Genomic DNA, 26,762 nt, shown 5'->3' with positions numbered 1-26,762 from the left:
TATGCACACAGCAGGCCGCCGAAAAGCTGCCTGACAGTAGAGTTAAGCTCCGTCTTTTTGTCTTCATACATACCTGTGTGCCCGGCCACCTTGTTGGCCGTGTATCATGTCTGCCCAGGCAGAGCACAGGTGAAATGGCCTGTTTGTGGCCTAAAACAATGTGTCAAATCGTCACTGAAAACCTCAAAACACATTTTCCTGCATCTGATCAGGAGTGGCCTTTTATGGGTTTTGTATGTGTCCTTTGAGCTACATATTTTACAATTTGTACAGTTTACATTGTATTCCCAACGTACAATCCCTGCGATGTGTTGATGCCTATCATTCTCTTTCTGTTCTCTAATTTTCACACATTGTACATATATGTATAATGTAACATTATATTTGGGCCTGAATCAACTTAATAGTCAGAGTTGTCTAAAGAATCTGCACACTGTATGTAGAGTAGCAAAACAGCTACACAAAATACAGAAAAGGACTATAATGTAGCATTTGAAATATTCTTTGTTTTTCATGCAAGGAAAGACATGACAACAAGTTAATTTGTTTATTTGTTTTGATGCAAGCAGAGATGTGATTGATTGTCTTTTATTAATACAATGGATGGGAGATGATTTTTGTGTAATGAAAGCTATCAATCGCACGTCCTGGTTCATACTTCTCATGTGGTTTTAGAGAAACTCTCCATCCCGTCTCATTGTTTGGTTTAGGGTAGAAACCTCTGTAATTTCATTGAATTTATAGCGCTCGACAACTTTATTATGGATTTTGCTTTTGGGATTTATGTATTATGTCTGCTCCTTCATCGCAGCGTGCAAAGTCCAACTTCTAGAGGTAGACGGACAGACCTTCAGATCCAATGACCATACTGGCATTTGCACTCAGTGCTGTCCTTTCAACTCAAGTTTAATACCATTTGGATGATATCGGAGACTCCTGGGTGCCAATCGCACAGAAAGAGTCCCTAAAAACAAAGCACCATCCGCTGTCTTCCCAAGTGTGGCAACGTGCTTTACGTTATCCCGGCTCCCAACTCAGACAGATCCCGTCACTCTGAGCTGGGTATTAGGCCTTTTTTAAAGCAGACCACCTGTAGTGATGCATCTGCATGTGATTAACATCGTTAGTGTACATTGCCACCGTGCTGTATAATCTCACTTCCTGCTTGTTTATGGCTTATCTCTTAATGCAAGGCCTATAATTATAGCATGTTATTAGGCCATGCTATCTTATTTTAGACGTGACTGGTCAGCTGTTTTTCAGTGCGTGGGAGTGCAGTGATTTGAACCATGGGATCTGGAGCTTGAGTAGATTACCATGGAAAGCTGCAGGACCTGGAGTCTATAAGGGACATTGCAAAGCCAGAATGCAGTAAAAACTTTCTGAGGTTTGCCTTTTGGAATTTAGCTCAATTTTGCAAGTGATACTTGACAATAAATTAAAAGATTCCTAAATTAGTTATTACATCTCTAAACAAATTGTTGTTATTTTACATGATCATTATGGGGCTTTATGTGCAGTATTGGCGTATTACGGCTCATATACTGTTATTGAACTGCTGTTTCAGTCTGATGTGCATAAGTAGAGGATTATCAGGGGAGACCTTACCTTTGTACAGTAATTACAGTAAGCAAGCTTCTGTGGACTTTTCACCATCACCTTTTTTTATTACATATTACTGAGTGATTAATCTGCACACGTTAAAGATATAAAAAAAATCACATTAAAAATAACTCTGGTGACACACATTTCTCGGTGCAGTGTGAGTTGCATTCGAGGGTAAGTTTTCCTTTAAGGAGCCGTCAGCTGGTCTGTGACACGGCTCGTGTGCAGAGCTGTTCCCAGGCAGCATTGTGCCTGATTTAGCCGGAATGGCCGGATAGCAACAGTAACAACTTTTAGCTTTGGCTGGTTTGTGAGGACGGAGAAGTCGCACATCTCAGCTGTAGAGAGTCACTCAGTGACCATGTGCTAATGGAAGCCTCTCGCCCCGCTCTCTCCCCCGCTCCCCCGGCTATATCTCCACCCACACCCCCTCGGTCTCCCTCCCTCTCTCTCTCTCTCTCTTTCCATTTCTACCTGACATCTTCAAACTATTTCCGCGTCATTCCTGCCTCGCGCCGTTTGAAGAGAGACTGAGAAACTAAGCCGACCGCCCCGCCCACAGACCCGTCCGCTACCCAATCACGACCAAGGATGGGACTTTATGTAGCCAATTGGGTTGCAGCTGCCTCCGCGTCGGGTAGCAACAGAGCCCATAGCGGGTGCGTGCTGAGTGAGGGTAGAGGCTGCGTTTACCCGAGCACAGAGAAGTTCAAACATTTTGAAACACTGAATGAACCAAATGAGCCTTTTGTGTGTAACACGGTGGCAATAATATAACCTAGTTATCCACTTAGTATTATTGCAGGTCTGTCATATTTGCATGAGTCACATAAAAGGTTATAAAAACGGTCATCAACGTTGTCTACTGTTTTAGAGTCTACTGTAAACTAGCTCTTTCTTCACGAAATAGGTTTGCAGTTATAAGGGCAGCCTGTGTATTAAGATATGAATATGTTGTAGAAGGGGAAATGTGCACGTTTTAAAGGCGGTTTGTCAATATAGACCTCTGTCTCCTTGTCCCTTTCTCCTTCCCCCTCCCTCCAGCCCGGGTCTCCTTATAAACATTGCACAACTCGCTTGCTTATGAGCACACCACAAAATATTTCTGTCAGACCCTAAACTGTTTAATTCACGATTAAAGCTGTATTTTGCTGAACCTTTAGAAAGTATATTCAATGTATTTTAGAATGTTCTTCTGTCAAGTTTTGGTTAAACGTAATACCTATCCTTGGCCTGTAGGAAGTGGTTATAAGTATGTAGCAACTCGTTTTAGTCGGAGCTGTATCCATAAAACTGGATAACGGGTTTAAGTAAAGGTTGTCTATGTATGCGTGAATATAAAGTTCCAGTATATATATCCTGCTGTTACTATAAATGGCCAGGACGGCAGAGGTCTGCTTGGAACAGACCACTGTGGTCAGAGGGGGGGTTACTGTCCCGCTAACTCACTTGGGTCGTTGATAGCGTACCGTAAATTAAGTTGCCGTCCGAGTAATGGATAATGTGAAATACCCCGTGAAATGTCAGTAACGTCGTGTTTCCGTCCGGTATGCGTATCTGTCCTGGTATCACCAAGACTACCGAAGGCTGCGCCAGACAGGCCCGCGTCGACCCCCGCCACGGGCACATGGTACAGTCCCCATCGCAGGGTGGGGGAGCAGTGTGGGAGAGCAGCACAGATTCCGTCTAACGGAGGAGCACGGAAAGGGAAACGGGCGACAAACATGAGTCCAAATCGCCCTTGTGAAGGTTTCCACCTTGAAGGAATAAAACATCTCCCGAAATTGTAAGAAGGACGCGTAAAGGAGGACATTGAATGTGAGAAAGAAGAGAGAGCGGAAGCAGACGGAAGAAGAGGCGCGTCAAGAAGCGATCAAAGGCGTCTGACAGCAAGCTCAGGAACTTCACTGGATCTGCTTTCTTTACTTTGGAGACGTTTCTCAAGTTTTGGTTCGTTGCTGTTCAGACGCTATTTGTGTTTTTTTTATTTTATTTCGGGGAGATTACCTCAGAGGCTCGACTTCTTCCTGGATCGAGCTATGCTTTGGTAAACAGAAGATACCGTCGGAGTTTGGGAGTACAATGCAGGCCGCCAGCGGCTGGTTCTGTGTGTTTCTTCAACGCGGGGAGACATTTGGCATCTAACCCCAAATACCGGATCTAAACTTTTGTTCCCCGACGTCTCCCCCAGCTTTGCCCCCAAAAGGGAAAGCGGTTTGCGGTTGAGGTGCAGTGTCCCTGCTCGTGAATGGTACGTCACTTTGTTCCTGCACACAGCCCCGTTGGCCCGTGAGTTGTGGATATCCAGTTAGCGGAACTTTCTCCGGAGCCGCACGTCTCCGTGAAATCAACACGTTGCAGCGGACTGGTTTGTTTACAGGCGTTTGTGCGAACTGCTTGTTGTCACAGAGACATCCCCGCGCAGTGTATGTGGGATTACGTTATTGTCTGGCTTTTCTAAAAAGGGCTCCTTTTCACCCTGGCAGAGGCCAGCCACCTTCTGCTGTAGGCGGGTGAAGAGGAGCTGAGGCTCCGCGGAGCTCTGGCTGTACAGGCCCTGTGACATTGCCAGTGGAGGGCCGCTCGTGCGTGCGTGTGCGTGTGTGTGTGTGTGTCACTGGGATTAATCCGAGTGATAGCATCACTCCCTACTGCCCTACTCTGTCCAGTGACGGGTCCACCCCAAGAAAGCGCCAGTAATTGGAGCTATTTTTAGCGTAAGGGATGGGGTAAAAGCAGGCAGCTGGAAACCCAACTCCCCTCCACCTCCTTCTCTTCCACCCCTTCTGTCACACCACCTCGCTCAGCCCACCTGGCAGCATGCTGGGCGAGCCTGGTTAGCACAGACTTGACTTGCAGCTAGTTAATGTGTTTTTACAAGTAGTGTGTTAACAACAATTGGATGAACTTATTCCGCTGAGTAACATATGATCTGTTGGAACCATGCTGACCGTGGAGTCTTATTAACCTGGGAATACTAGCTGTACTGTGTTCTACTGGTGAAGGCTGCACTGGACACACACACAACCCTATACTGGATTACTACTAAGATGTCTGAAGAACTATTAGCTGTGTACTTTTGGTTCAACCTGCCCTGGACTAAGTGAACCTGTCACAAGCAAGTAGAGTCCATTCTCAAACTCCTACTCAGAGTAACTACTCATTACCATACTGTAATAGAAGAAAGGCCTACTTTTTGACTCATTTCAAATATCAGTCACCATCGCTCTGGAGCGGTACAAACCTCCAGCACACAGAAAGAATGCATGAAACTGCCGAAACCAACGAAACAAAAAAGCTAACCTGACTAACCAAATATTCTATCTCTCCAGACTCCCCATACCCACAGAGAAACAGAATATATATGTAGAATGAGAGATCTATATCTATAGTGTAACTCCACAGAAGACAGAGATTACATCCTTTATATTTTTACTTCAGAGAGACAAGCTGCCTGTACACCAGTTGGTTGCCTTAGAAACCACAGTCACAAAAAAAAAAGGAAAAGAAAGAAGCCAGAGAAGAAGGTGCCTTTTGATTGGTCGGTCGGTTTCCCACCATTTCAAGATTCATTGATTCAGTTGGATGTAAACTGTTGAAGCGAACTCTGGGATTGAAAAAAACGCATCTCATGACAGACTAAAACTCCCTTCACAAGCCCCGCCCACCGTTCAAAGCGTTTTGATTGACAGTGTTTCCCTGCTGGATTGATCCCTTGCCGAGCATTTCCATGGTGATCACGTCATCCACCGTGGAGGACAAGCCCGTGCCCTCTCTCAGGATGGTCCAAACTGAACCCTGGATCTCCTCTGCCCTGCTGCGCAAGAACAAGAGTCAGTACACACACACACACACACACACACACACACACACACACAATCCCACAGATAAAATCTCTCTCCCTTGTACAGCCACAAGTGTGTGTGAGTCTACTGTCATGGTAATCTCTTTGTTGATACTTGTGTGTGTAGTTGTATGATAATAATGTAGTTTCTGTCAGTAATTTAAAGAGGTTCAATGTGTTTTAGTTGACGTTCCATGACGACGGTGGTGTGTGTGTGTCGGTGTGACATGTTGCCGTGGCGCTGCGCGTGTCCGCATGTGTCGCCGTTGAGTCGTAATGCTGAAGTTTGCGATGCATGTGTTTGACAGTTTGGCTGTCCGTCAACATTGTTTCAGCCCGAACTTGAACGATCAGAACCCTGGCTGCTCTGGGTCTGAATAGGCTCTTCGTCCATGCCCGCAGTTGGAAGCACCACCCTGGTCAGACAGTTTGGCAGGTGTGGTCAGCCAGCCGGGGACACTGAGCTGAGGGACGGGATGCGAGGACGCTGTCTGTGCTGAGCATCAGTTTTTGACCATGACTAGATGGCGTTACCGCTGTTTGAATACTCCTGCTTTCATTTGCAATATTAGTTAATTTATGCCAGTGGTTTCCAACTGGTGGGTCATGGATCAACTTTGTCAAAAAAACAAAACAAAAAACAACAACTCTTCATTGAAGTGTAGTGAATTTCCAGAACAACTATTTAGTTAGTGGTCACACAAAATGCAACAATTAGTCTGTCAATGCTGGCTCCATGGTGCTTGTAGCAGAGAGGGAAGAAGCTAGCTCGCTCCACAGCCTTACCAAACACAAGTTTACACGGAATATATTCAACTAGATGTTACTGGCACGGTATGAAAAGAGATACTGGCTTAACTTGTAAGTTTCCTTCCTTCAACATTTTCAGTTAAGCAGCTGTTTATCAACTTCCATGATATCAGGACTATTACATGTTATGATTAAAAGCCTTGTAGAGTCCTGAATAAGCCTGAATTACTCCTAACTAGTTTCAAAGTTATTTCATTGAGTTTTCAGCCTCACTTGCACTTTAATTTTTTTCAATTTTGTATTCAGTAAAATTCAGTGAATTTGTGAACTAAAAGTAAGATAAACATGAGAAATAGTTAGCTAAAAGTAATTGGTCAACAGTTGAAATAGTAAGCTAAATGTTAGCTAAACATAATGGGTAAATAGTTGAAACATAGCAGCAAAAGGTTAGCAAAAAGTACTGCACAAACAGCTGAGATAGTTAGCTAACTGTTATCTAAACGTAATGGACAAACAGTAGATATTGGTAGCTAAAAATTTGCTAAAAGTGATGGGTAAACAGATGAAATAGTTAGCTAACTGACCCAACAGATTGTTGCCATTGCAACAAAGATCTCACCTCATGCTTAGCCAAGGAGAGAGGTGGCTAACTTTCTTTCCTCAAATTAAGTCAGTCTTAATATTTACTCGACAGGATAATTAGACTAGTCTAACCTGACAATCTAAGACCAGTCTAAGGCCAAGGCTAGTCTTAAGTTCATGAAACTGATGCCAAACAAGTGTCACCCCTAGGACTAGGTAATGTTTTGCATTTTGACATACCGTTGTCATATTTCTTGGGGATTTAAGTTGTTGTTGGAGTTATTGCGGCATTATTTATTTACATATAGAATAAGTGAAAAGACTTCAGTTGCTGACCTGATTGTCTGACTAGGGTTTGTTCTTTCACACTTTCATCAGTGACGAGTACAAATATGCATGTTTCTATTAATATGGTGACAGATGTTCATGTGACATTATGTGTTGTTGTGACTTTAGTTGTTTGTGTTTGTGAGAGAGAGTATGAGGACATGGCTCACTTGATGCATTGTTCCATTCTATTACACTGTACTGTGCCAAACACAAGTCTTTATTGTTGTGTAAAGGCATGATAGGCATAAACTATCATTGCTACTTGTTGAGAATGTAGCATTATCAGGGTCTATGGTTCTATGGTCCTTGGTACATCTGAAACAGCAGGCTGCGTGAATTTTTAAATTTGTTTTATGGCACAGTCTGTGTAAATTATGAAATCAAGGCTGAACGTTTTTTAAACTCTCGCACATGATTTGTGCGTACATTTATACATATTTGGATGCAGGACTCCACAGAGATTTACACGTCTGTTACACAATGTAATAATGTACCATAGGGGTTAATCGTTTGTTGTACTGCATTGTTCTTGACTTAATGTTGACGACTGTACCGGTACAACTGACTCCCTGTAGTGAATATGGGACCCCTCTGCAATTCCAATGTCATTCCCGTTTCAACCTCACAGCGCTATGCTTTGAAGGACTGATAGAAAGTTTGCATGAAGCACTTAAAAAGTGTCGATTTAGCTAATATTACCTGTTAAGGTTCATCTAAAATAAAAAAATTTTGGCAGCTTTAGTTAATGTAAAGCTTTCATTACAGTTAGAAAACAAAACTATCAAGCAACATAAGCAGCTGTGCCTATTCCCTTGTTTTAGACTCATTGGACGTGATGGTGCGTCCGCCCTCAGGTCATTACTTCACGTAACGTTGGTACTTGTCGCTGGATATTTCTAACTTTCTATACGACTAGAGAACCTCCCAATACAGATCCCAATAAGTCACCCTTACTTAACCATCACTGGTCTTAGTCTTGGTTTCTATGTTAGCAGTTATCAGCAGTTTATTTATTTTTTCTCTATCATGAGTCAGCATTTTTGCACTTCGTCTCGAAGTCAATGTTTTATTTTTTTACTTCATGTGTTTTTGGTTAGATGCCTGAGATAAGTTCTCTGCTAAACACAACTTAAAGACATTTTCATGTTTTGTTTTACGATATCAAATATGTCAGTAAATACCCCTCTTGTGAAATTTTAAGCTTTTACTCGGCTTCCCGGCCTATAATAAGCCTAGAGGTGTGACCACATCACATGCTATCAGTTAAACAGTTAAGAGAAATTTTGAAAATTAAAAAAAACGGAATAACTTAAAGGAGCTGCTTGTCACTTAAAGCAGAATAGCAGGTCCACCTTAAAGGCTAGCCCACCTTAAGTGAGCCTGGGCCGGAGTTGTCGCTAACTTCGGGGCTAACCCTCCTCACTTTAATCGGCAGGTGGCAATGACACAGGAACTTGACTTTGGTCTTGGGGAGTATTAGCATTTATTCATCGACAAATATCGGGGCTGCCGACTCGTAACAGTTTCCTGTTATGTTCGTGCACTGCAGCTGGCAATAAACTGTTATCAGGTTATTGTTGCAGCCGGGCAGCTTATTAGCATTTCAAACACAGCATCCCTGCATGCAGGGCACTAATGTTGTCGGTTAACGGTACAAGTACACAAAAGAAACAACTTTGTTTGGGTAACGAGATTAAATGTAATCTGATACTTCCACGGCTAGCCTGATCACATCCTGTGTGGACACTGATAGAAGGCTGAAGCTGCTGCTGCTCTGCTAACGTGCTGCTCACGCTACTCCTCCCATGAAACACAATGTTAGCCTCACTCCATCCAGCCAGCTATCCATTTCCCCCATTTATCCAACCATGTGTATGTTTGTCAGGCCAGTTTGTGCCATGGCATAAACATGGACTGTGGTGCTGGCCAACACTTGGCCTATACACTGTGTGGAGTAGCCTCAGCTACACTCTGTGTGCTGAACAGTTCACAAACCAATTGTATCAATATGGGTGGTGTTCAACAGCACTGCACACAACAGCCTCCAAAATGTCCATATGGTAGAAACCAAATATGGCAAAACCATCCAATAGTTGTTGAGATATTTTAAGTGCTCGACCAACAGAACGACACTGATATCACTACAGCCACAACGTTAGCTTGGCTAAGAAATGTTGAATGGCTGCTGGTTAAATCTTACATTAATTTTGGTCTTGGAAGAGGAGTTGGTCTTTATCTTGACTGTACATAAAAATGTATTTAAGAGCACGGGCTTGCTGTAACCTGTATACTGCACAGTTTTCAGTAATAGCAAAGTATATGCAGAGTATTTTCTGCGTATAAACATATAACTACTGTCTAATACAATCCAAACGTTCTCCCTTAGATATTTGACTTTGTGAACACAGATTGATTACAGTTTTCTCAATCATCGGAGTGTGTACTTTAAGCCAGTATGTTAGCTGTTGGCTAACGGTATGTATATGACCGCTGAGGCCGACTCGCTCAAATCTTCCAGTGGACTTTTGTTCCGAGAGCTTCTTTCTTTGACCGTCTCCTTGTCCCTCTTGGATCTGCACAGTCGGCTTCGGCACAAGTGGAAACATTTGGGTGAAGCTCAGATGCATCTTGATCTTGACTGACTTGACTTTGTGTGCAGTCACGCTGTTTAGTCTCAATACATCTTTAGATCGAAGCTCCACGTCACTGTTTACGATCCAACATTTTTCAATAAGGCGATTATGGCAATTCCCTGATTTTATCTGCCGTCCATGCTGAAGTAGCACTACGAACTCTGGCCACTGACGGCTCCATATCAGTATGTGTTTAATCACTGAGCTTTAGTAAATGTATGTGGAGGTTTCCTACGTTTAGTGTCCTTGTTTGATCTTATTCGGTATAATGTTTACATGAGAAACCTGGTCGTTCATGTCCCTGTATACAAAATTCTAACAGACATTTTTATGCAATTGTCTTTTTGGAGTGCTCCAGGTAACATGTCCAGGTTTCTGATGATCACCGGGATACTCCAAAAACCTGATCCCAGAAACCTGATCCCAGCCAGGATACCTGTGCACATATAAACACTCACTAGAGATGGAAAGTCTTTCTCCATTCAACGCGTTGTGTAGGTTACTTTTGATATTGCTAGTCTGAGATATAGGGGAGAATTTAAGCATCAATAACAATTTTGTGATACAAATCATTTGATAAGTGTGGTGCATCAAAGACTGTAGTCCTTCTTTAACCTCTCACTGGGTGTGTGACATGATGCTATTGTGTACTTATTCTTTTAGTTGTGATTGTGTCGACACCAATCACATTGTGTTAAGATCAGATGGGCTGATGTCTTCAGATGATATGCTCCTGTGGAAATAGTAGTTACTGTATGTAACTATGCATAAGCGATGGCTGGAATCAAATCAACAGCTTCTTTGAAATATTGCATTTGTTTTGTGTTGCTGTATTAGCTAGTTATCGTGTTAAAAACTGAGTGTAACTGGACCAGCTGTGTTAGTGGGCGGGGCTTGAGGCCTACGGTGGCTTTAGCTCCATATTTATGTAATATGTGTTTCGGGGATCTGTAAAATAATTGTTCATTGGGGTTTTTAGACCAGGGATGTTGTTTTTGTATCATACTTTTCGTTGAGTTGTGATCATGATTTTAGCAAATGCTTCAATTCCTGCAGGAAGAGCAACCTCTGAGTTAAACTGTATCTCGCTGTAATACTCTGTTAGCACCGTTTTGTTTGCTTGGACTCTGTCTTCACCCGGTCTAGGAAATACTCAGACTTGGACTTGTCTCTGACTCGAGTGCTGTTGACTACAGTCGTGCTTAAATAGATTTGTGTGTGCACACTAGTGGCTCAGAGACCCCTCTCCAAGGCAGCGTTGCACAACCGTTGGTTATCTCCGATGGACTCTGGTACGCGCACAGTTGGCCCAGCACTGTTCCTCATCATCCAGCAACTTGTTGTCGAGCAGGAAGCATCAGTCTCTGCCTGTACTGTGCGTTGTTGCCGTGCTGCCTGGAGTGACTCCTCGCCGGTGCCCTAAATATTGTTACATCATTGTGCATCAACACAATGTTGATGGAGAGATGAGACAGTCTGCAGAAAACAAGGAAATGTGTCATCCGATTGAAGTCGGGAAGGATTGGAAGACGGGAGTGAGGGATGACGGATGGGTAAATGGAGGGGAGAAATCAGATTCAGAGGTAGAGAAGGTTGGAGCGAGCAGGAAGGATGATGAAGGAAAGGGGGAGGAGAGAGCGGCTGGTAGGGTGGGTTGGGTTGCTAGGGGAGAGTATGTCAGACTGCTGCCGCTGAGAGCCAGGCCTGCTATTGGAAGCTACTTGCTTAGCAGGAGAGAGGCGGAAGAGGAGAGAGAGAAGTAGCTAATGAGTATTGTAGGTTGGTTGCTGAGACAGCACTGGGTTTATTTATAGAGCGCTGGCCAGCCAGCCCTTAGATACCAACAGCGAATCAGCTGACAGAGAAAGAGGGGGCCCCGGCCAATGGCAGCGCAAGAAGGGGGATGCCAGATTGAGGAAGTGCTGTGAGTGCCTCTCAGTCTCTTAAAGAGACGGTGCGGATTTCTCAGTACTAGGCAGATATTCTCTCCCTCTCTCCAGCAGTGTCATATCTGTAAGCAGGCCAGGACCCAGAGCACCACAACAGTCCCAGTGACGGTGATTGGATTACTTTCTCTACCTTATCGCAAAGCCCAACACAAGTGCAGCACACACGCAGTTCAACAACAGAGGTTCAAAGCTGCTGAGTGGGTTTTTTTTTAACTTCACAAATAGAACCTCATTTAGCCACAGAGCTCTATTTAGAAAAAAAAAAAACCTCTCAGGGAGCCATTCGGAAGATGTTGAGCGCTGAATAGGAGAACTGTCTACACCGTGTATGGTAGATAATAATGGCGAGGAACCTATAATTACAAAAGTTAGGCTATTCTTACATGTTCACAGAAAATGTCTGCCCTGAATTATGTTATAGTGATATAAGAATAGACCTGATTCTGCAGGCCTGAAATATCTTAAACTTTGACTGGTATAGAGAGCAGTAGCACTGTTTTTACAGCACAGGAGCTCAGCATTACAAACAGGGTTTGCCCTGTTTATGTAAATCTATGGACATCTAATTCCCAGAGACCCATTCTAGCCTGCTTTACCCACTCTGACCTGCAGTAGTGTCAACCTGTTTGGTAGCAGGGCCGATCCATGCATCTCCTTCATCAGTTGTGTCTTGGATTAAACTGATTGGATCAACACCTGTAGTCATAAGGCTTGCACAATTATTCGAATATCTATTGCGATCACGATTTTGGCTTCCCAAAGGGACAGGGTCGACTGCGATATCAATGTTTAAAATGCGCGCTCTGCTCTTCCTAAAGACGAGTAATATACTGCTAATTGTAAGGGCAACATCAAAATGCACTAAATTCAGGTGAAGAAGAACTGTATTTTAAAGCGGTGAAAGCGGTGCTCTGTTCATTCAAATGTAAAAGTGGCAGAAAAATATTTTGTCAAAAAATCAATCAATAATTGCGATAAAATATAATGGATCAATATAATTGTGAGTATCATTTTGGCCATTACATTACATTACAGTCATTTAGCAGACGCTTTTTATCCAAAGCGACTTACAATTCAGAGTCTATCACATTTCTACACCGTAGGCACAGCTACGGGAGCAATTTTGGGGTTAAGTGTCTTGCTCAAGGACACATCGACATGCGACTAGCAGAGCAGGAGCCGGGGATCGAACCGCCGTCCCTCTGATTGAAGGACGGCCCTGCTATCCACTTAGCCACAGTCGCCCCCACATAATTGTGCAGTCCTATTGGTCGTGCAAGTGAATATAGAAAAAGTAGCATTTCTAAAAGTCTGGCTGCTCGTAACCTACTTTAATTTATTTAAATAATCCTCCCCCGATTGCAACCTGTATTTCCTGCAGTTCTGCTGCTTCACAATAAAAGTTTTACTTGTATATAGACCTTATACAGGGACATCTGCTATTTATTTTACACAGGTAGGTCCAACTGCTTAATCACAACATGAATTGTTGTCGCTGAGATTGCCTTTACACAAACCCGCCTCATTCTTGGTGGGTAAAAAAGTCAAACGTTAATTTCTCATGTCCCACTTTATGCCATAGTTTTATTTTAATACTGCTGCCTCCTCTGTTATGGAAAGTTCACTCTTGCCTGAAACTGGAGCATTGCATTCATTTAGGTGAGAGTCGTACAGATGCAGAGACTGATTCATTTGCATCTGCACATTTTGAGGTTCTCTTACATAAACAGTTGTGTACAAGAGGGGGATTTTGGGCGTTTTTGAAGACTTTCTCCACGGAGGCTATCAGTGAGTCCATAGATAGAGGCCATGCGATGGCGACACGTACTCCATAGTACATGTGAGAGGCAGCCAATGTAACCAGTCTCTATGTGACCAGACATATTTGGCAGTGAGTTAGAGCTCCTGTTGATGTTTTCAAAATCTTTCACTTATCGGGCACAAATCAAATCAAGCCGTCACTAATTAGGCCGTAAAGCCTGGCTTCGTTCTTACCCACACATGTTATTTTTTATGGTAGCTAGCTCACTTGCTATGTGAGCTAGCAGTAGGTGCTTAGCCTAGCGGGCGAGACTTACGTTTAATGATTTGACCAGAATAATATTTTAAAAGGGTGGGGTTTACCAAGATGAGCGTCACTGATTGGTCAAACACATCCACGGTCCACCAGAATTAGTTTACATCGAAAAGTCAAAGAGCAACTGTTATTACAAACTCTCGCTCTGATTGGCTATCTATTTGGTGGGTGTGTCCATTCCCCCCCCACTCCCCACAGAAAGAAGCAGAAATGCTGTGTGTGCGTGTTTGCTTTACAGGATGAGACTGACAGATGCAAAACTCGGCAGCCCTCATGTTGTCGTGCCGACCACCAGCTGTAGTTCTTGGAGTGTGTCCGGCTGTTAGCTCGGCCCAGTGTATGCCCAGTGTCACCCCAGTGTCACCCCAGTGTTGGCCCATGGAGCCCGCTGAACTGGCATGAGAGGAAGTCGGTAGAGGGAGCTCTTTGATTGGCTGATGTGAATCACATTCACCCATTTAGTGCAGATTTATGACCTCAGCATTTTTTTTCTCTTTTGTAATTTTATTATCAACTGATGAAGTCTTACGGTCCAGGGATGTGACAAAACCGCTTAATCAGAGTCACAATGACATGAAAATGTTTGTCTAGGTTGCAGATCGTTCCTTCATTTTGGTAGCCAGCTGACCGTTGGTGGTTGTCTTTGTGTTGTATCAACTTTTAACTCGGACACGATGCTCATCTTTATTCATCTGACAGCTAGTAGGGCTGCATGATTAATGGAAATCCCATCACAATCTTGATTCAGGCCTCTATGCCATCTCATTTTTACTGAATGATTCAAAGACAAAGATGGCGGTCAGAAGCTCCCACGTCACTTTGCAAGCAAAAGTAACGGCGCAACCAACTGAAAAACGTAAGAAAACAGCCAGAAAATTCCCAATGCATTGTGAAAACAAAAGAAGTCAGAGATTAGGCAGCAGAGTTATTCGTGTACAAAAAGTTGGATTGGAATCTATTTCAGCCGCCTTAGCGTGACATAGCAGCCGCTTGAAGGTCGTCACAGACACATCCGTATTGTGTCAGTACAGATATCTTCAAGGTATGTTTGAGGTCAGAGTAAAACATCCTGCTTCGTACATTTTTGACTTATAGCTCTTTAGTGACCAGATTTAAGGGATCCTTCTCAAACTTAAAGGTGTTGCCAGGGTGACTAGACATCATCTTTTGTTTGCCATCTTAAGTCTCCTCACAGTTGGAGTAATTAACTATGCAGTTATATGACTTTATCACAGTAACCAAACCAAACACTGCAGTCAAACAATAACATTAGCCCTTGTCTCTAAAACACAGTCCTGTGAGCACCAACACACATTCTGCTTCTGACTGTAACAAATATAACTAATGCAACAAATATTACAAATTTGTTTATTTTGGGGTGCACGTGTTGCTGTCTGCTGATCTTATTTATATGTTAAAAAGTAGGACAAGAAATGGTTGTCAATTTCTAAAAATAGTTTTTAATGGCAACCTGGCAACCATGACCGACGAGTATGTTACTTCTTGAAATAAAAATATTTTCTAAAATTACATATTGATGTTGCGGAAAAGCCTCAAAAATCCAGTGGCAATCATTTTAGATTTTGCGACAGTTTCAAATGGTCAAATCGGAGAGTCCTCTGCATGTGTTTAAAATGTTCAGAGTGTTTTTGGAACTTGGTACGGAATGACTGTCCTGCTTCTCCAGCTGGACGTGGTGAGTAGATAGTAATGTATGTATGGCCAATATGGAAACTAATGATCAGCGACTGTGTGGTTTCTGATCAGTTGGGATCACTTGTAGCAGTCGGACCATCGATGGAGGCAGAGAGACGGATTAGAATGTTGGGGTTTCCCTCTCTAATCATCTCTCTCTCTCTCCCCCCTCTCTCCCCAGGTGTAAGCAGCTCAGGATGTCCGCCCACCTCCTCCTCCTCCTCCTCCTCCTCCTCCTCCTCCTCCACTGCCCAGGGCTTCTCCCTCGCTGAGCCAGCCATGACCAGCCAGCACACACATACACACCCCTCCTTCAGCTCCATCCACTCCATGGCCGAGCAGCAGCAGGTAACACACACACACACACACACACACACGCTCGGTGCTGCACCGGTACACGCCTCTGGCACAGGAACTGATTTATAGTTCGCCTGTTTCACCTGTTGATTGTCACTGCAGCGCTGGGCGTCGTTCTTTAATTCACTTTTTTGATGGAGATTAAAACAATGTCTTCTGTGATCATTGATGGAAAAAAAAAGTCATATTGTGCAGAGGCAACGGCTTTGCTGGATCACAAAATATATATAGTGTTGCTAAAAAGTAATAGATTACATTTTTAATGTGCTTGTACTTTTTTTTTTTAACGATCAATAATCTCAGAAACTCACAAGCTCCCATGTGGGTCATGTGGCCTCCCTGATTTTAAGGGGTGTAAAACTTATATATATATATTTAAAGATACAGTTGGCCTGTATCTTAGCATTTCATTCATTTCTGTGAAGAAAACTAAATGAAATAGTTATCTTTAAAGTTTGGATTATTATTTAAGATACAAACCCGATGAGGGCTAAACTCTGCTAAACAGCCTCGTCCTGCATTAGACAAGTACAAGTGCTCAGTGAATCAATGGAATAAGACGTCATCAGTAGCGGCTAGTGACTCAAAAGAATCCTAAAAACGAGGATGAATCGCACTGTTTCCTGGAGAAGCTCGTGCCACAGTCCAGGAAAGAAGCCAACCGGAGCACCTCCGATCCAGGAAGCGCAACAGAGCACCGGCTGAGCAACTTTTCTACCCTCGCAAAGACAATCCGAGGGTCATGGGAATTTAATAACCCCGTTAACGTGTGATCCGTGGATCCGTAATAAGGCCAATGACCGCGTCCCCCCAGCTGTTCTGTGGGAGGGTTGTGTTGACATGCATGCTGAATATGTGGAGCACGAGCCGTGCATAAGATATTTGGGTTGAGTCAAGAATAGCATTTGACTCGAACACGGTTGGACTGTGGTGGAAATATACTATAAGCAGCAAAACATGTTTTACACACCTAAAGAATCAATATCGGTTTAAGTGTACGCTTTACTTACAATATTTTTACCCCCGTTTACCTTGCGTCCGACAGTCAACAAGGAACCGAAGCAGTTACCTGTGCTTTCACCAATGCCACAAGACTCCATCGACAAAAACTGTATTCTTACCGAAGACGAGAGTTGCTGGTCTGCCGCTGCTTCAGTTTTCTGTTGTTTTTTTGTGTAATTGTGGGACTTTGGTTAATCCGAACTAGCCAGAGTCACCCAATCAGAGTCACCCAATACAACAAATGAACTAACTGATGGAGGCAGCGGTAGACCAACAGCTCCTGTTCTCTGCGAGGTGAAAGTACTGTTTTTGTCAATGGAGTCTTGTGGCTTTGGAGAGAGCACAGATGACTATAACAACTTCAGTTCCCCGTCAGAAATGGCTCTCTGACGGCAAGGTTAAGCAGTAAAAATATTCAAAATATAGCGTACATTTTCTTTGAGTTGGTAGATGATGGACTGAATATGGATAAGTACCTCATACAACCCTCTTCAAAACATCTGAACTATCCCTTTAATTTCACAAACATTTTACAGCTTGTAAGCACCAAATGTGTAGCATATCTTTTTTTTGGGCCTGAAAGTAGGTGGGATGTCATAGATTATTAATTTAGATAATAAGTCCATGTTATATGTGTGGCAGTAGGTTCATATTGGTCTTGGTCATAATTTGGCACAAACTCTGGTACTGTAAATGTGAACTGCGTGACGTGAGTTTGAAATTGATACACAATGTTTTCAGTCGTTAAAAAATGTATTAGTGATGTCCTGAAATGCCTAAATGTTTTCTAGATTCTCTGCTGATTTCAACCTGAGTCGCATGTATGACGTGTTGCTGCTCTCTGTAGGTGCTGTCTGATATGACCATACTCCAGCGGAGGATCCCCCCTAGTTTCAGAGACCCTGCCAGCGCCCCACTGAGGAAACTCTCTGTTGACCTCATCAAAACTTACAAGCACATCAATGAGGTATGACACATGGTATACCACACACACACACACACACACACACACACACACACACTTGTTTGTCTTTTCTTTGATCACTCTTTCAGATTGTCCGTTTGTTTGCCTGTTTTCCTGAGATCAAGCCAAAGCAGGGATAAAGCATTGTTTAAGGAATGCACGGCTGTCGGTGGACCACCACTAGTTTGGGGTTTACTCTTTAGGCAACCGTAGGCATGCGTGCCACCATTGGTGTGCGGTAGCTTAACCAATGGCACACCAGCAATAAGTGTGCACGAGAGTTTTTAGGATCCTTTCATCCGCATGCCAAATGACCTCTTTCACAGCTATTGGAAGTTAAGCAGCTTGTTATTTACCGTAGTTAGATTCATTCTCCTCCCCCATCCGTGAAGACCCGCCCTACTCTGCCTCTGATTGGCTAGTCCTCGTTTAGGTTTATTGCTGATGAACATGATTGGTTGAAGGTTGGTAGGGTTCATGATTTCAACTCAGATGTGTCCTTAAGAATGGCAGCCTTCTTGTACAGTGCTCTCATATATAGTTACAATGTGCTGATTATGGGAGAAAATGTTACTATGCACGTTGCCTTTATGGATTGAACAAAATGACAGATCCATAGGTACATTAAAATTGTGACGTGGTGTCATAATCAAACTAAGTGTTAACCTTAATGTTGATGTGACACAAGAAAAAAAAGGCAACCAAGAAAATGTAAAAATGGCCGACTGGGCTGGGAGCAGCCGAAGCTGCTTTTTTGATGTATTTGTTCCGACCCACAGGTGTACTATACTAAGAAGAAGCGACGGGCCCAGCAGGTCCCTCCAGAGGACAGCAGCACCAAGAAGGAGAGGAAAGTCTACAACGACGGCTATGACGACGACAACTACGACTACATTGTCAAAAACGGAGAAAAGTGGCTGGACCGCTATGAGATAGACTCGCTGATCGGAAAGGGCTCCTTCGGACAGGTATGAACACTGAATCCACATTCATTGCTAGTTTATAAAGTCTTCCTCACAGATGATGATGTCTCAAGTAGCTCCTACAGTCAGTAACACGTTAGTCTCAGTGAACTGCTAGCATTATTATTATTATATAACAGAACAAAGCCTGGGACATCAGGCTGTCAGTCATTCCCTGTCTAATGAAAAACAAATGAAATCCTAAAGCATGTGTTGTTATGTGTGTCTGCAGGTGGTGAAGGCCTACGACCACCATGAGCAGGAATGGGTCGCCATTAAGATCATTAAGAACAAGAAGGCATTTCTAAACCAGGCACAGATTGAACTGCGCCTGCTGGAGCTCATGAACAAGCATGACACTGAGATGAAATATTACATAGGTAAGAACACACACATGCACACGTTACAGAGGGGTGTGAGAGTACAGGGGTCAGATATGAAACATATACAACCTCTGCTTATACTACACTGGTCGTCTTCATACACGGACGTGTTCACACAGGTTTGTTGTGCGGATCCTCAAACATGGACAGATTGGTCAGAGTAGAGTTGAACATCCAACGTATTCATGGTGTCAGACCTCCCGGTGTTGTATACCGTCACACTGCAAGACGTGTCAATAGTTTACTTATGTCTCTAAATGCGTCTATCCACACGATGGCATGAGTATCTGATCTGCATTCTCTGCTCAGGTAGACATTACTCCACTATATCTTTACATAGATGATAGTTAAACAAATGTAGCACCTTTAAAATAAATAGTACACAAAGTCAAAGTACAGTTGTCACGGAGATGGCTCTGTTGTCATCAACATGCTTAGCTCACAGGTTGAGGTGTGAGCCATCTCATTCTCATTCTACAAAACCTTCATCCACTGAAAAACAGTTAGTTAGTAAGGGACCTTGAGCTGTTCTATTAGCTCAAGGTCAAGGTTGTATTATACAATACAACATGAAGGTTGAGGATGGAGAATGGCATGAAGAATGGATTATGGCATGAAGAATGGATTATGAAAGAACACATTTATTGACTCCTTATCTCAGCTCTGATGTGAAATTTAGGAACTTAAATGGCTCTTAGTTCTGAAAGCCAAGACTCAATAAGTGGGGAATTTTCAAAGAGCAATTGACAGGAAATGATTTTATTGTTGTCAAGTACTCTTGCCAAACCGGATTCTTGTTTGAGTTTATCTTTTAACCTTTTTCTTTGTCTCCCATCTGTCTTTGTCTTTGTGTGTGTGTGTGTGTGTGTGTGTGTGTGTGTGTGTGTGTGTGTGTGTGTGTGTGTGTGTGTGTGTGTGTGTGTGTGTGTGTGTGTGCGTGTGTGTGTGTGTGTCTCTGTGCAGTCCACCTGAAGCGTCACTTTATGTTTAGGAACCATCTCTGTTTGGTGTTTGAGTTGTTGAGCTACAACCTGTACGATCTGCTGAGGAACACCAACTTCAGAGGAGTCTCCCTCAACCTCACCAGGAAATTTGCACAGCAGCTGTGTACAGGTGGGTGCATGGAGACACCAACCCGTCTTCATGAGTGTAGCTGGTGGTTGTCTGCCCCCTAGTGGACGAAAAGAAAGGAGGACGAATGCAGTTTGAAATCGTCTTCAAATCAGGAAGGAAGAATATTGTCGGTCAAAGACAAAGGACTACATTAAATAATAATGGAAATATTTATCAGGGGGATGATGGAAGCATTTTGACAGTTGCCTTTTCCCTTTGAGTGCAGTGGTTATGCCATAGATGCAGGTTAATGCTGCTAGAACATCAAGACACATGTGATATATTCATCATCTTACAATAGGATTCTAAATATACAAAACAAGGAATACGAAAACAAGATAATCGAGAGAATATTGTATCTAATACATATTTCACTAATCTATTTATATGTATTAGTTTATATATTGAATATTTTATGTTTAGTATTTATCAGAAGGTTGTTGATGTGCACTAACGTTACAGCATACTTCAATTTCATTTATTTTAATTTATTTTAAAGTCTTATTTTTATTTATTTATTTACGTTTGTTTTTGAATTTAATTATATTTAAAGTTCAATAAAATCCATGGTTTAAAAAGACAATAAAAAATGTATTAATTGCATGATGTTTCCAAAGTCAATGAGTTATCGCATTGAATAATCTTCACGTCAAGATTTGCCCAAAATAACGTGATTATGATTTTTTTGTTGCCATAATCGAGCAGCCCTAATATATACGATGTCTGTTCTTGTCCACAGCGTTATTATTCCTGGCCACTCCAGAGCTGTCAATCATCCACTGCGACCTGAAACCAGAGAACATCCTGCTGTGTAACCCCAAGAGATCCGCCATCAAGATAGTCGACTTTGGGTCCTCCTGCCAGCTGGGACAGAGGGTGAGCAGCATCCACACACATGTTTAAACACACACACACACAAACCTTCCAAATATGCCTGTAGAGTACACTTATTAGTTTACTTTATATAAAATGATATATTATAAATTCATCCCGCCGGTGACCATAATCATCAGGGTTCAGAAAATAGATGAGTGAATGGTGGATGAATGTATCACACATAAGTCCCAGTCAGCATGGTTATCAGGGGTTCTGTATAGAGTTTGTATGAAGGGAACATTTCCTGACTGGCAGTAACCAGATTGTGGATGAGAACACGGTTCATCACAGTGGACAGCCACTGAAACAGCATGAGCGTCATTTCACTTTTAGACTTTCTAGTTGTTACTGATGCCCCCCCCATCCCATCCCATCCTCTCAGATCTACCAGTACATCCAGAGCAGGTTCTACCGCTCTCCCGAGGTCCTGTTGGGAATGCCGTACGACCTGGCCATCGACATGTGGTCTCTGGGATGCATCCTGGTGGAGATGCACACAGGAGAGCCTCTCTTCAGCGGCTCCAACGAGGTAACAAACATATCGGCTAAGTAGGGCTGCGCGATGATTCAGCGCTCTCATATCCACATTCACGTTTGATTCAGCATGTTGTCACTAAGCTAATCATGAGTGTGTGTTTGTTTAGGTTGACCAGATGAATAAGATTGTGGAGGTTCTGGGGGTCCCGCCCAGCCACATGCTGGATGCAGCTCCTAAAGCCAGGAAGTATTTTGACAAGCTGTCAGACGGTCTGTGGACAGTGAAGAAGAACAAGGACGTCAAGAAGGTATTTGATTCAGATCCATTTACAGTTTGTTTTATTAAAAAGTCAACTTTCTCCTGTTAGTCTTGTGTCTTCTGACTCCTGATGCTCAAGAATCCAATGTGGGACTTCTAGTTATTGCAAATGCATAAGATCTACCACACGAGTAAACAAAACCATGTTGTAAGGGGAGACACTACAGGGGTCAAACATGTAACTGATAGATATCTCTATGAAACTTGCCCAGGTGATTACTTACATTCAAGACTATTATCTTTTGCATTACAAGTTTTCTGAAGTATGCAAATGAGGCATTATCTAATGAGAACTCTACAGACACACATTTATTACAAAGTAGTAAAAGAAAACACCTAAATGAGTATTTTGAATGTTTTCTTTCCACAAATCTGAAAGAAGAAAAGTTATGGAAGCAAAATAGTCTATAATCTCAAAATCAACCGGTGCATGAAAAGCTATTTCTTTGCCTTAAACAATAGAGGGCAGCAGGTGAATGACGTCACTGTGAAGCATGTGAAAAGGTGTTTAGATGCTGCAGACGGGTTTTTGGGAGCACTGTGTCAAAGTGTATGAAGGCCCGCTTTTACAAATGTTGGCCTCTTAATATTTTAGCCACTTTTTCAAATTGTAGACCGGAGTTCTCATTGAGAACTACTTTCTGCTGAAGGAAAAGAATGAGAGGACTGTCCTCAGCCAAGACTGTGGATGATTCGGACGGTGGTTGTTGTGGGGTTTTATTCACCTTTTATTGTATTAGTGCTGGCACAAGTCTCAGTATCCAACAGTTACAATCCTCAGCAAAGTGTAAGCACAAAGTAATATACACACGTAGTATTAGAAACAATACGGGTGTATTGGAAATGCAAATATAAGCATGTTTCAAGCTAACTGCTTGTGTATCGTGGTAGTGGGAGTTAACGGAGGATCTTGATTCATATCTCTCTGTTTCTAAATATGCGTGTTTGTGTGTTTTCCAGGAGTATAAGCCCCCGGCCACACGGCGTCTTCATGAGATTTTGGGTGTAGAGACTGGGGGCCCAGGGGGGAGAAGGGCAGGGGAGCCGGGACACGCCCCCTGTGACTACCTGAAGTTTAAAGGTAAGCCAGCACTTTGTATTGATCTGAAGGGATAGATACGGCATCTATTGGTTCCCTAAAAATGATTGGTTTGTATTTATATTTCCAAGATGTCTTTCCATCGATATGAATACAGCCAACATTACAAACATTGAGAGGAAGTTGCTGCGTTGTAGAGAATCACATTCTGTGTGTGAGCAAGAGATGGTGTATAACATGTTTAAACAAGCTGAGCATCTCAACATGTTAATGATATGTCAGAGCATGTGGTGAGAGTACCAGCCTCTTCACCCTGTACACAGAGCCTAAACAGAACCTGTCCTTTGTCCTCCTCCAGACCTGATCCTGCGCATGCTGGACTACGACCCTAAAAGCCGCATCACGCCATTCTACGCCCTGCAGCACAATTTCTTCAAGAAGACGACAGATGAAGGAACCAACACCAGTTCATCTACATCCACCTCTCCTGCCATGGACCACTCCCATTCAACCTCCACTACTAGCTCTGTTTCTAGCTCTGGTAAAGTACACCAACAGTGACAGTGATTATCTACAGCTGAGAGGGAAGATGGAGCTTGGACTGTCGACCATGACTGCAGGCAGCTCACTCACTTTGATCTGGCTGTTAGTGTAAACCACATCCAATCAAGATTCATATCTTCTAAGATTCTGAAACAATTCACATCTTCCAAGAATTAATTATTTTATTGTTTCTACAATTTCTACAAAAGAGCCTAGATGTTGCTACTAAAGGACAGTAATGCTACACACCAAGTATGAAGCATTACTGGGTGATTGGTTGAAAGATTACACCCAAAGAAACAGAAATACAAAAGGCAGCTAGCCTAAACAATTGTATTCATGTGACAGGCAGCATTTTGTTTATCTCTAACTTGGACTTAATGTTCCTGAAGTCACTAAGAATTGAGAAATACCTAAAACTTTTTAGTAAAAGTTGTTTATATGTGTAACATGTGTCTTAGGGTGGTGTGTTTACATTACTGCAATCAGTTGATAGAACTTTTTCAAATATAAATACTACTTCTTACACACTATATTCTGCGTTCCTGTCATAATTTGCCACACCGCCTTCATAAGCGCACAGCGGACTGGAGTAAATCCTGAGACATGCTGAATCAATTTTGAATGGAATGGCGAGATACCGACAGATCGACACCCTCGGTCCACATGTCGTCACCCTGCAGCATGACACGCCCCCAAACTGTACCAAAGTGAATAAACTGTGTCTCCACAAAACAGACCATCAACGCAGCCAACAGCGGTGTGAGTTTAATGCCGGTCTGTTTTATCTCCAGGTGGCTCCAGTGGTTCTTCCAATGACAACCGCAACTACCGCTACAGTAACCGCTACTACAACTCTGCTGTTACACATTCAGACTATGAGATGACCAGCCCTCAGGTATGTTTTACAGGATGTCCCGTCCTGGTTCATTCAAATGCAGCAGTAAAACGTCTCTAACCCCTCAAAGGGTTTAGATCTTGGATCCTGAGCAGGGTCCACATTTACTCCAGCAGATACGTGTTGTGCTTCTTCTTTAGAGCGTGTCTGTCACTCTGAATGCGTCTCACCTCTGTGTCCCCGTCCCCCGTCCCCCCCCCACCAGGCTCCCTCCCAGCAGCAGATGAGGATGTGGCCAGGCAGTGATGGTGGAGGTGGGGGTCAGGACCCAGCATACACCCAGTTGCTGCTCCACAAGCCGGCTGCCTCCCAACAGCACCAGCGCCACTTCCTGGACCCGCCCCACCACCCACACCCGACCTACTCCCACCACGGGAACGGCGGGCGCGGCCTGCGGCAGAGCGGACAGACGGGCATCGGCGGAGGGGGGGGCCAGCAGGGATCCTCGCCCCAGATGAGTGACAGCATGGATGTGGGCGTGTCCCTAGGGCTGCACCACCTGGGGGCGGTGTCTTCCATGGAGGCCTCTCAGTTCGGCTCGGCCTCCCTGCCCCTCGCTCTGCCAATCGGACTGTCTGCCTTCCGGACTCGGACGGCCCCCACCGCCCCAGGGCCACAAGCCCCGCCCCCTGAGGACTACTACCCTGCCTCCAACAACAATAACCCCGCTGCGGGGGGCAGAGGGAGGCCGGACTCAGACGAGGGGCCAGCCAACTCTTGATAAAACCTGAACCATGCCCTAAAGCCATACAATTTTAACTACAACTACTACAACTACACACATACAGCCAGAGTTCAGAGACAAAGAGGTGAACTTTGTGCTGAAGGAGACAGTTTGTACTGCATGAGAGGAGGAGGAGGAGGAGGAAGGAGGAAGATGCTGGGGGAAACTCTCCCTTTTTATCCCGTTTTAGTTTGTTGTCCTTCTGTTGCGACTGTAATTGGAAAGGAATGATTGTGACGAGTTTGTTTTTATTAATATTATTATTATTGTTGTTTAATATTATTTGATTTTTCTCGGGTTTGAGGAGTTGCGTGTTCTACTTGGTTGTTGTTTAAGCCTGGAGAGGAGGAGGAGGAGGATGAAGAAGGAAGAGAGAGAGAGGAGCCATGCTTTTCCATTTTACTCCATGTGGTGGCTGCAAGTGGAAGATCACATGTCCATGGTCACACCGGTTAGTTCTGACAGTAGTGTATTCATATTTACAGTCCCTAGAGACGAGCAGTCTTAACACACACACACACACACACACATCTACTGCTGCATCAAGAAGACAGAAGCTGGTTTCAAAGGGAGAAAACGCCAACCTGTGTGTGATTCAGGACTCCTGTCTGTGTTAAACTCACTTTTTCTTAGAGTTTTTCGCGTCCTCCCTCCGTCGCTCTCCACCTGGTCTCGACGGCGTGCGGAGAGAGGGAGGGAGGGGGGGAGGGAGGAGGAGGGAGGAGAAGGTGGCAGGACACTGATGCCTTCCTGGCGCTCATAGGGATCTCCTCCTCATCCCCTCCCTCTCCCCCTGCTCTCTTCTTCCTCTCCTCCTCCTCCTCCTCCTCCTCCTGTTGTGTTTCTCCTCCAGACAGCTCCTCCTCTCTGTGCTGCTAATCACCATGACAACTGGTCCGGATTGCTGCTAAAGATCCAACACAGATCAATAAAGAAATAAAAAGAAATAGAAACAGAAATAAAAAAAAATAAAAAAAACTTTTTAACCCTTCTGCTTAAGAGAAAAGGATAAAGTAAGAACCACTGCATCTCAATGTATTTATTACTATTTAACAAGAAAAAACAAACTGAAAGTAACCCTTTTTTCTGCTCTTCTTTGTTTGGTTGCCTTCTTTCTGCAGGTGAGCTCTGATTGGCTATTGTAACAGTGACAGTAACTGGTGACATGGGAATGCCACCGGTTGTGGGGGCTGGGTGGAGGGGAGGGGTTTGGGGCAAAATAAAGTTGGATATATAATAAGAATAAAGAGTATACTTTTGCACACCAAAGTCAAACAAACATGGGATCTCCGCTTTTCTTCCTACTAATCTGATCCACCACCTCATGACCTCATGTCTTGTCAGGATGACGCTCCACAGGTCGCTCTGGATGCTCCTCTGGTGCCTTCACACCTCCGAGGGGAAGTGAAAGGGGTCCATATTCAATAAGTAAATAGGACGCGAGGTACATAATCGCATGAGTGAATACACACCGGGAACCATGAGCAGGCAGCCAATCACAGCTTGCTGTTATTTTGATTGACAGACAAACAAAAAGTGTTTAAAATAGAACAGTCATTGACAGAATTCAGAAAAAAACACTGATCACACAGTTCATGGAAGAAAGTATAATGAGCTGAACTTTATACATTACTTGGATT

General features: G+C 43.5%; 1 protein-coding gene across 7 annotated transcripts in view; it reads left to right on the top strand.

Moving 5' to 3' along the window:
* Positions 1 to 26,401, top strand: part of dyrk1b (dual-specificity tyrosine-(Y)-phosphorylation regulated kinase 1B) — a 41,121-nt gene extending 14,720 nt beyond the window's left edge. The window contains exons 1-15 of one of the 7 annotated variants that reach the window (XR_012955817.1): positions 3,107 to 5,438; positions 15,647 to 15,813; positions 17,672 to 17,791; positions 18,568 to 18,756; positions 18,983 to 19,130; positions 20,097 to 20,246; positions 20,986 to 21,122; positions 21,505 to 21,651; positions 21,767 to 21,907; positions 22,879 to 22,999; positions 23,316 to 23,498; positions 24,295 to 24,398; positions 24,604 to 25,207; positions 25,459 to 25,573; positions 26,244 to 26,401. Coding sequence is in view for 2 of the 7 variants with exons in the window: in XM_076096665.1 (XP_075952780.1) it covers positions 5,336 to 5,438; positions 15,647 to 15,813; positions 17,672 to 17,791; positions 18,568 to 18,756; positions 18,983 to 19,130; positions 20,097 to 20,246; positions 20,986 to 21,122; positions 21,505 to 21,651; positions 21,767 to 21,907; positions 22,879 to 22,999; positions 23,316 to 23,498; positions 24,295 to 24,398; positions 24,604 to 25,119 (2,226 nt within the window). In the remaining 5 variants the exon portion in view is untranslated. Of the gene's footprint in view, positions 1 to 3,106; positions 5,439 to 15,646; positions 15,814 to 17,671; positions 17,792 to 18,567; positions 18,757 to 18,982; positions 19,131 to 20,096; positions 20,247 to 20,985; positions 21,123 to 21,504; positions 21,652 to 21,766; positions 21,908 to 22,878; positions 23,000 to 23,315; positions 23,499 to 24,294; positions 24,399 to 24,603 lie in introns of those variants that run through there. The other 6 variants (XR_012955815.1, XR_012955813.1, XR_012955816.1 and 3 more) reach the window with 6 other exon arrangements.
* Positions 26,402 to 26,762: the final 361 nt, after the last annotated feature.

The sequence above is a fragment of the Anarhichas minor genome, unplaced genomic scaffold, assembly GCF_050575085.1.
Source record: "Anarhichas minor isolate MPS153535 unplaced genomic scaffold, ASM5057508v1 ptg000022l, whole genome shotgun sequence".
In the NCBI taxonomy this organism is placed as follows: domain Eukaryota; kingdom Metazoa; phylum Chordata; class Actinopteri; order Perciformes; family Anarhichadidae; genus Anarhichas; species Anarhichas minor.
Note: the sequence above shows the minus strand (reverse complement) of the source record. Positions and strands in the feature narration are given on the sequence as shown.